General features: G+C 41.2%; 1 protein-coding gene across 1 annotated transcript in view; it reads right to left on the bottom strand.

The window, feature by feature from the left end:
- Positions 1-1171: 1171 nt before the first annotated feature.
- The window catches only part of LOC138966518 (regulator of G-protein signaling 22-like), an 89189-nt gene continuing 80336 nt past the window's right edge, over positions 1172-10024 (bottom strand). Inside the window, exon 27 of the mRNA XM_070338782.1 lies at positions 1172-5894. Within this exon, the coding sequence (XP_070194883.1) occupies positions 5701-5894 (194 nt within the window). The 3' untranslated portion in view covers positions 1172-5700. The remainder of the gene's footprint in view (positions 5895-10024) is intronic.

A 10024-nucleotide genomic window follows, 5' to 3' on the forward strand; every position in this document is an offset into this window, starting at 1 on the left:
TAAAAACGGTAGAACGTGACAATGATAATGTTCTTCAAGTATTACAATAGGCTACAGGGCCGGACTACTGGGGGGGTTATGGGGGTTGCGCAACCCCCCCTAGCCTAAACATGTACCTCACTTATTTAAAACATTTTTTATTATTCTTTATTTTATGCCGTTTCATGCAAGGAGCGACCATTTTCCTATCTCAGAATATGACCTACCCATCAGCTTCAGGGGGCTTCCGAGGCTGATCCCCGCAAGGAAGGGGCTCTGCCCCTTGACCCCGCCAGGGGGAACATCCCCCTGGACCACCACTGGCAACCCCCCCTCCTCCTCCTCTTAGCCTAGTTCGGCCCTGCAATAAAACTGCACTGACCCGACGACGTGCCATTGTTGAAATCGAAAGTAGACTTATTGTACTTTGTGGAGTGGGTGGGGGGAGGGCGTTAGGTCACAGAAGTACTTTGAATTGTGTGTTCTAAATTGATGCCGGTGTCTATTATTTCACTTGCAAACCTAAAAATATCTGCCACACTTTCAGCCTCATAATGAGTCCTTACTGATATATTGAGCCGCCGGTTCAAGTTGTGATGTCCACGACTGACTAGCTTGCATGTACTAAACGTGCGCCTTCCGGAATGTAGCCTTGGAGTGGCTTTTCTACTAGCCAGTCCACTTTTGATTTCTTCCTTGCCTGCCGTTTCTATAAGTTTTTGCCAGTTTCATCAATGGCCCGCTCAGTTCAAGTGAACAAATATGGACAATATTGAATATTACCACAAGTACATGATATTACTCAAAAAGTCGTGTTCTTCCGTTTTGTTGGTTTTGCTTTAGGTCTACCTTGCTTTATTTCTTTCGCTTTGTTTTGTCTCTGGGGACGTTCACTGCGAGTTCAACTGTTGTTGTTTTCGGTTGTGACCGACAGATCGCAGGGTCATGTAAAACATAAATAGATCGATATTCACCAAAGTGTCTATACTGGTCACTTTCTAACCGTAGAGACAGACAGACAATGTCACACACACACACACACAGAGAGAGAGAGAGAGAGAGAGAGAGAGAGAGAGAGAGAGAGAGAGAGAGAGAGAGAGAGAGAGAGAGAGAGAGAGAGAGAGAGAGACATTCATGCACACACAAACACATACATACATTTAACCATACATGCCGAACGCAAACACAATCGTTTTTGACCTGAAAATTTTGTATTTTCATTTTGGCCCTAAATTTAACCACTTCACTAAATTACACGTGTAATACAATTTAATGGAACAGTGTAAATAAGTGAATAAAAACAAATAGAGTAACAAACAACATAACTTTTTAATTCTTGGACGGAGCGAGAGATACATACCTACCTCGGACGTTTAAAGAAGAAACAAGTCGCATAAGGCGAAATTACTACATTTAGTCAAGCTGTGGAACTCACAGAATGAAACTGAACGCACTGCATTTTTTCACAATGACCGTAGTCCGCCGCTTGTGCAAAACGGAGTGAAACTGACGAGCCTGTTCAGCGCGTTCACGGTGGTTTCGCTGTGCTGCATATAGCACGCTTTTCTGTACCTCTCTTCGTTTGAACTTTCTGAGCGTGTTTTTAATCCAAATATATCATATCTATATGTATTTGGAATTAGGAACCGACAAGGAATAAGATGAAATTGTTTTTAAATCGATTTCGGAAATTTGATTTTGATAATAATTTTTATATTTTTAATTTTCAGACCTTGTTTTTAATCCAAATATAACATATTTATATGTTTTTGGAATCAGAAAATGATGAAGAATAAGATGAACGTAAATTTGGATCGTTTTTTAAAAAAAATAATTTTAATTACAATTTTCAGATTATTAATGACAAAAGTCATTAATTAATTTTTAAGCCACCAAGCTGAAATGCAATACCGAAGTCCGGCCTTCGTCGAAGATTGCTTGGCCAAAATTTCAATCAATTTGATTGAAAAATGAGGGTGTGACAGTGCCGCCTCAACTTTTACAAAAAGCCGGATGACGTCATCAAAGACATTCATCGAAAAAATGAATAAAAAGTCCGGGGATATCATACCCAGGAACTCTCATGTCAAATTTCATAAAGATCGGTCCAGTAGTTTACTCTCAATCGCTCTGCACACACACACGCACACAAAAAGCCCAATATGACGTCATCAAAGGTATTTATTGAAAAGACGAAAAAAAGTCCGGGGATATCATTCCCAGGAACTCTCATGTCAAATTTCATAAAGATCGGTCCAGTAGTTTGGTCTGAATCGCTCTACACACACACACGCACAGACACACACAGACACACACACACACATACACCACGACCCTCGTCTCGATTCCCCCTCTATGTTAAAACATTTAGTCAAAACTTGACTAAATGTAAAAAGGGACGGAAATACAGGATTTCATAACACATTATCATTTCATGGATGTGTGTACTTCATGAATATACAACAATACAAAATGTTATTACGGCTCACGCGTTAGATTACGTAAGTGACTGCAAGGTTTTTAAACCAGATTTCAAGGACCCCTTGATACAACAAATAATGTAACAAAAACGAATAATGTAACAATTGTTACATTATTCGAGGCGGATGTAGCTTTTCCTTGAAATTGCTATCGAGATTTTCTCTATAAATATAATTCACTAGGAAACTCTAGACTGATAATTATTGTGATGCACACAAATTCGTGCGTAATGATGCGAATGACCCTTCACCCAGTGAGGCCAAGAACAAAGGGTTTATAAGAGTGTCCAGGAGAAATTATTTTTGCTTTCTTACATTCGAGGTTTTTCTTATCGGGAGACTCCGGATATAAGAAAAAAATTCTTATGGGAGGAAAAACAAATGTCATGATATTTTTGGAAATGCATTGCATTATATATGCCCGCAGGCAGGTGCATGAATGTGTATGTGATAATGAATATTTATGTTTGTAAATGTGCGTGCGAATTAATGTGTATTTTAATGTGTTATTCCCGACTTGTAGTAGGGTTTGGGACACTTTGGCCTGTGAAATGTCGCGAAAATGGGATGGGGGCGAAATGGGATAACGGCGAAACGGGATTGCGCCCAAATGGGATGTGGAGCTAATGGTACATGACATGGTGGTAAAATGACACTTGGCCTGTAAAATTTCGCAAAAATGGGATGGGGGCGAAATGGGCTAACGGCGAAACGGGATTGTGCCAAAATGGGATGTGGAGCTAATGGTACATGATATGGTGGTAAAATGACACTTGGCGTGTGAAATGTCGCGAAATGGGATGGGGGTGAAATGGGATAACGGCGAAACGGGACTAATAGATCCCTTGACTTTGGGGTAGAGCGACTCTGTTACTGCTAGCTTTCCACTGGGAGGAAGCGACCCGAATTTCCAAGCGATGGGACAAAAAAGTAATTACATTTTTTTGTAGATCCCTTCACTTTGGAGATACCGCAAAACGGTGGCCTAGTGGTGAGGCGTCCGCCCAGTGAGCGGGAGGTCGTGGGTTCGAACCCCGGCCGGGTCATACCTGAGACTTTAAAATAGGCTATCTAGTGGCTGCTCCGCCTGGCGTCTAACATTATGGGGTTAGTGCCAGGACTGGTTAGTCCGGTGTCAGAATAATGTGACTGGGTGAGACATGAAGCCTGTGCTGCGACTTCTGTCTTGTGTGTGGCGCACGTTAAATGTCAAAGCAGCACTGCCCTGATATCACCCTTCGTGGTGGACTGGGCGTTAAGCAAACAAACAAACAAAAAACTTTGGAGATTATGAGTTAAATATCGGGCGCATTTACGTGATTTGTAAAACATTTTACATTTTTACAAATCACGGGTTAACATGTGTGCCCAAAGTGGGTGTATCTGATTGGCTGCGGACCTGGGTGCACGAAGCGAGCGTTCTGATGGGCTGTTATGACGGTTAGCCCGGAGATGATGATGATAATTAGTTTTAACGTCCTCTTAGAACCATTTGGCCTATCTTGGGACAGGTAGAGTTAATATGCATTATGTGGGGACAAGACACTGGACAAACATGCAAACAGAGAACACATATGATCGTGTTATATATCTGGAAGTCTGTTGTTGCGATATTTCAAAATGGGGATGGAAGTAATGATTGTGTACGCGGAATATGGTTGGACTGGAGCGGTTTTGTGGGCTTATTTGCTTTTTATGTATGTAGAATATGTTTATATTTGCGGCTGAATAATAATAAAATTAAACAAATTAAAATTAAAAAAGCCCGGAGAGAGAGAACGAGGGGAGAGAGAAAGAGGGCGTGGGGGGGTAGGGGTGGAGGGGGAGGGGGGTAGAATCAGAGTATAACGGCGTGTGTCTGTCTGTCTGTGCATGTGTGCGAGTGGCGTCACTGATTCTGCAAATAGCGTGCATGCCATGTGAGTGACATGTGATTTTTGAGAGTGGATGCTAACCCTAACCCGAGACTGTATTATGAGCTATTTTACACTTTTTCTAATCTAAGTCTAACTTTTTCAAAGTTGAAAAAAGGGCTACCCCCGAATAATGTAACAATTGTTACATTATTCGTTTTTGTTACATTATTCGTTGTATCACCCCTTCCGCTGAACTCGAAATGTGACCTTCCATTCGAAGACGCTAACAAAAAACAAAAAAACTAAAAAACAAAATGAAGGACAAAACATATTGATGCCGGTTTCTCTGACGACGCTTAACAGTTTTTACCTGACAGAGCAAACGGAATCGGATCAGTGCATGGTTTCTTACTACTGTTGCAGTCTCTGTCTTTATTTCTTCTGAGCGAAAACCTAGACTGCGAAAATAAAAAAGACTATAAATAAATTCGAAGAGAGACAGTTCGCAAAAAGAAACCAAATTGATTAAATTGTCGATCGTTACCTACTCACATCTATATCTGTGCCGATCAAAAGTAACGATGGGAAGGAGGGCGCGAGGCCGTCCGAGCTTTTTGAGTTTTACTAAAGATTTAAGGCATTTACCGTTCTTATGAACAAAGAACTTGAGGAAACATACACAGAAAACATACATGTGTAAGGTTTGTGCATCACAGATTTGGATCCTTTCACCCTCTCCGTGTGAAATGAAGGTTCTTCGACACAAAAACAACAACAACAAAATCACAGAGCTTTAAACGCAAGTCAACTGACATTCCATGTCACGTTCAGTATTACGCACTCACTCAAAAAAAACAAAAAATCTTTTTAACTTAAAATGCACAATATCACAGATACGGTCTTGTTTAGTATTCTATCATAGAAAAAATATAGCAATCAAGCAAGCGCCTCCTTTCAAAAAAAATATTTTTACAACTTCACATTCAAATGTTTAAGCACGTAAGCTACGTGAACAATATGTTGCATCGTCATTTGGACAGTTAAGTCATCGTACATTTTAAGAAAGTGAAAACAATTATGAACTCATGTAATCGTTGCAAACCTGAAAACACAAAACAAAATCAACGAGAAGCAATCACAAAACGATTTTGAAATTCCTGTATCGGAATAAAATCTGGTAGAGTTCTAAAGTGATTTGAAATTCACTTTAGCCTGCGGTGCAGAGCCTACGGAATGAATAAATGAAGGTGGATAATGCTGTGAAAAGACAATACATAGAATCTTTCTTGATCCAGCACCCAACAACAAATATGATTCAAGAAACTTTATTTGTCCTATTTACTGCGTTTACTGTACCGGCCACCAAACCCCCCAACTCTGAATATTCAACGTTTTTGTGCCAGAGGTGGGATTTGTCTCGCCAGTTTGACGTCACTCGCGTGCGGATTGTGCAGAGTGACAGAAGCACCCGGGTGGGGTCGTGATCTGCCGGAAGTGGCATCGTCTGCCAAGGTCACTCTCGGACGCTCGCTGCTTTTGGCATCCGTTGCCTTGGCTTCACTGCTGTCTTTGGCTGGGGCTGCAAAATATATTAATTATTTGTTTCAACAGATTGATGGTTAATTCAACACTATGAAGATGTGCGTGACGTCAACGGCACTTGGCATTAAAGACACCACCCTTCTCGTGTACGCGTTTATGTAAATCACATCAAATATGCCCAGGAATTTACATGGGATAACAAACTTAAATTAGACACACACCAAACATCTACAACCTTGCTACTTCCTATGCAGAGTAGGATTTTTTTCAACGAGTAATAAATAACACTAACGTTGTTTTTAAAGAGTTCTTATGGAGGATTTTTACAAAACAAATTACACCGTTATTTCCGTTCAACGTGCAGTTTGGCCATAACTTATACTACCGTCCTTGGTCTCTAACCGTATTTGGAACGATGACTTTGTAAAGAATCGCTTGGCGTAAGAAAAAAGACATTAACAACATCCCGTGCAATTTGCCCATAACCCCATATTCTTCGTTTCGCCTTGATCTCCGGCCACCTGGCACCACTGAGATCTTGCAAACCGAAGACACTGTTCCGCAGCGGTGGAAGAAATTATCAAGTCGAGCATGCAAGAAATAGTGCATGACTGCAGTGGGTTTAACTGGCATAATGGCCTTCTGCACGCAATGCCACCCAAGGTTGCGGATCTGAGTCGACTTAAAGTTGAACACGAATTGACAGGCAGACAACAAGCCGCACCTGGGATGACATGGCAGGTCATAGGAGAAGAGATGGCTTTGGTTACACAGACAGAAAGACACAAAATGAGGGAGTCCCGATCTTTTTTGTGGTAACCCCCTATGCTACCCCCCCCCCCCCCCCACCCCTCAGCCTCCCCTCCCCGAAAGATACTTCCCTCGTTTTCAGAGACGTACTAAACTAATCAAGACAAAACAATAGTCTGGGATTGTTATTTATAATTAGTTATATATGATTAGAAATAAGGATAAACAACTCATTGATTGATTGATTGAACTCAGGCATTTGATAAAATGTCTTATTCGGTTAGGATTAAGAAGTTGAGGACTTCTCTTAAACTACCTAAAAGATATAAAACCTGCCGGGAAATCAGGTGAAATCATGTATGTGAACAATGATCTGCAATCTCATTGTACAGTCTGGACACACACACATCGTCAAAACTTACGCTTTCATGCTTTCTGCTTGTCACTAATATCATAGTAGTTATTGAAAGAAAAAACACATACCGTGTACCTCGACATGGTGAACCAACACATCATTTTGTCTATTAGCGTGCAACACACCAAACTAATGCGCAGCACACCAAACTAACAGTGGAAACAGCGAACAACAATCCAAGAAGTGAACAGAACACACCGTCACACCATCACCACATTATCATTGGCGCTATTGTGGCAATCATTCACTTTCAAATTCCAACCTGTCCCCAGAAAAGAGTGGTAGCTGGATCGTTACCTTTTTTTTTCTTTTTCTTTTTTTGTTTTGTTTTTGTGGCGATGGTGGTAATGCGCCAAAGTTTTGCCGGTCTTGGTTCTAGTTTTTCGGAGGGCAGAGGATTACATATCAGAAGAACGAACATGTTGACATCGGTGTCATTAAGATAGACAGAAAACGTTCAACTTCAGACTCAATGAAAGGGCAATTAAACTGTTGTTCTTTTAAATAACGACCTTTCGCGATAGCAGCATAAATTCAAATCTAAAATTCATATGCCAGCAGGTAATCTTTCAAGATTTTGAATTCATGCAAGAACTTTAAAGCGCAAACGGTCATAAAACATCAGTTCGTGTGACGAAAAATAAATCAACACAGGCATGAACAGTCTGTTCCTTCAAGCAGTTCAAACTGATTGTGCCTTTCCAAACCAAACGTCCATTAATTGCCAGTGCAGCACCGTCTCGTGAGACTCACTTACCCCGCAGCAGCTTCAGCTGATAATAAGGCCTGGGTGGGTGGGATCATACGAACATCATCAGCAGTCACTCAAACATCTTCTCCATTAGCATTAATGATACGAACAGAGCCACAGTTAAAGGAGTTATGGTCAATTCACAAACCATCCTTCTTAGTCAGGTTCCCGTTTAAATGTACATGCCTCCTCTTCTAAGTGATCATAGTCACCACCATAGACCTCTTCACGCGTTTTCACGAAATCAGAGGGCCCCTCAACTTAAACGCATGCCAGCTGGGCTGCTTTCTGTGCTGAATGGAAATATGTTGTTGGACTATTCAAATGTTAACATGCGAGATGAATTCAGCAAACAAAATACCGCGCTGCACGGTACAGAAAGCATCCAAGCAGACAGTTGATGTGAGGGAACATGTTCCAGTGGAACGATGCCCTCAGCGCGAGTAAACGTTTAGACAAATATGTGATGGTAAAAATGATTGTTCACACGGGAAGAAATTTGTGTTAAACATTATCAACGTTTTCTCCTTCATTACTTATGTGAACAAAGTCAAAATTTAAGCAGTCTTGGTCATTGCACAAATCGTTAGATTTAGTTTCACCAGCAGTACCAGCAAGGGAGCATAACCACACAGACAGTCACACAGAAAGACAGAGATGCATATGGACACCTACAATAATGTACAGTAAGAGTGCACAGACAACAACAGATTGAAATTGATGGTTGTGTTTCATTTATTATTTTCAAGACAATGAACTTAAAGGGGACATTATTTAGGGGAAAGGCCCTAATTACCGGACGGGCGCCTAATAACGGACACGCGATATCTCAGAAATGGTAGGTCACAAAAAAAAAATTTTTGCGCGAAACGATTCAGTGATATCCCCTTACACTTCGCACCAAAATAACATGGCGACTGAACGCACGCATTCTGCACGGGAAGTGGTTTTCTGTTTTTCGCACTCTCACTGTAATTTTAGACATTTGTAAACTAAGTGCAGCAAGAAGTTACGACTTTCTAAGATGAATTGATTGGTTGAAGTAGATAGTACATACACTCTATTAGTAAATACCATGCAATACGACGTATTAAATGAACGCATTTTTCAACAGCTGCATTGTAACTCCAACTAGTGGGGTTTGCCAAATACTGTCCACCACGTGCGCCCAACTAACGGACTATGTAATATGTGTAAAAAATATAGGTCCCTGGCAATATGTAATAAATATGTGTGTGTGTGTGTGTGTGTGTGTGTGTGTGTGTGTGTGTGTGTGTGTGTGTGTGTGTGTGTGTGTGTGTGTGTGTGTAGTTGAACGTGCGGTTAATTCGCTTGACTAAAAATAACGCATAACCCTCTCTCGAGAAAAAGATACATATCTTCATAAAAACTTGCTTTTTGACTGACAAAAGTTGCAAAAACCAACATAATAATTAAATGTAAAAATACATGAACGTTCACAAAACAGAAAACGGTTGCAATTGTTAATTAAAACATGGTTTCAGCAACTTTTGTTACTCTATTAAGCAGCGAATTTTGTGTCCGGACTTTGGTGACCCCCTGTCCGGATTTAGGCAGTAGGTTCCCCAAAACCGGACAATTTGCCGAAAAATTCAAACCTTAATAAGTATAACAGATTTTTTCAATTTTTTTCAACATGAAGATAAAGGTAGGTTAGATCTACAATAATCCGTTTTCAAAATTGCGCTATGTTATATACTTTGTGAGAAAAATGGGTTTAACCTTAAGTGTCCGTTAATTGGGGCCTTTCCCCTAGACTGAAGAAATTAGCGTGTCATCGATCCCAAACACCAAACGATGCATGTGATGTAAATGAACAGACTAGAGTCGTCTACCATTTTCATTACTAGCGGTAGATGAGACAGAGCGAGGGGAGGAAGTGGGGAGGGTGGCGAGAGAGAGAGAGAGAGAGAGAGAGAGAGAGAGAGAGAGAGAGAGAGAGAGAGAGAGAGGGGGAGAGAAGAGGGAAGAGAGAGAGAGAGGGAGAGAGAGAGCACCACTGGTCTGGTGAGAGAGAGAGAGAGCACTACTGGTCTGGTGAGAGAGAGAGAGAGAGAGAGAGAGAGAGAGAGGGAGAGAGAGAGAGGGAGAGAGAGAGGGAGAGAGAGAGAGAGAGGGAGAGAGAGAGGGATCCGGGAGAGAGAAGGAGAGAGGGAAAGAGAGAGGGAGAGAGAGAGAGAGAGAGGGATCCGGGAGAGAACTCAGAACTCAAAAAGAGAGAGAGAGGGAG

The sequence above is a fragment of the Littorina saxatilis genome, linkage group LG5, assembly GCF_037325665.1.
Source record: "Littorina saxatilis isolate snail1 linkage group LG5, US_GU_Lsax_2.0, whole genome shotgun sequence".
NCBI classification, from domain to species: Eukaryota; Metazoa; Mollusca; class Gastropoda; order Littorinimorpha; family Littorinidae; genus Littorina; species Littorina saxatilis.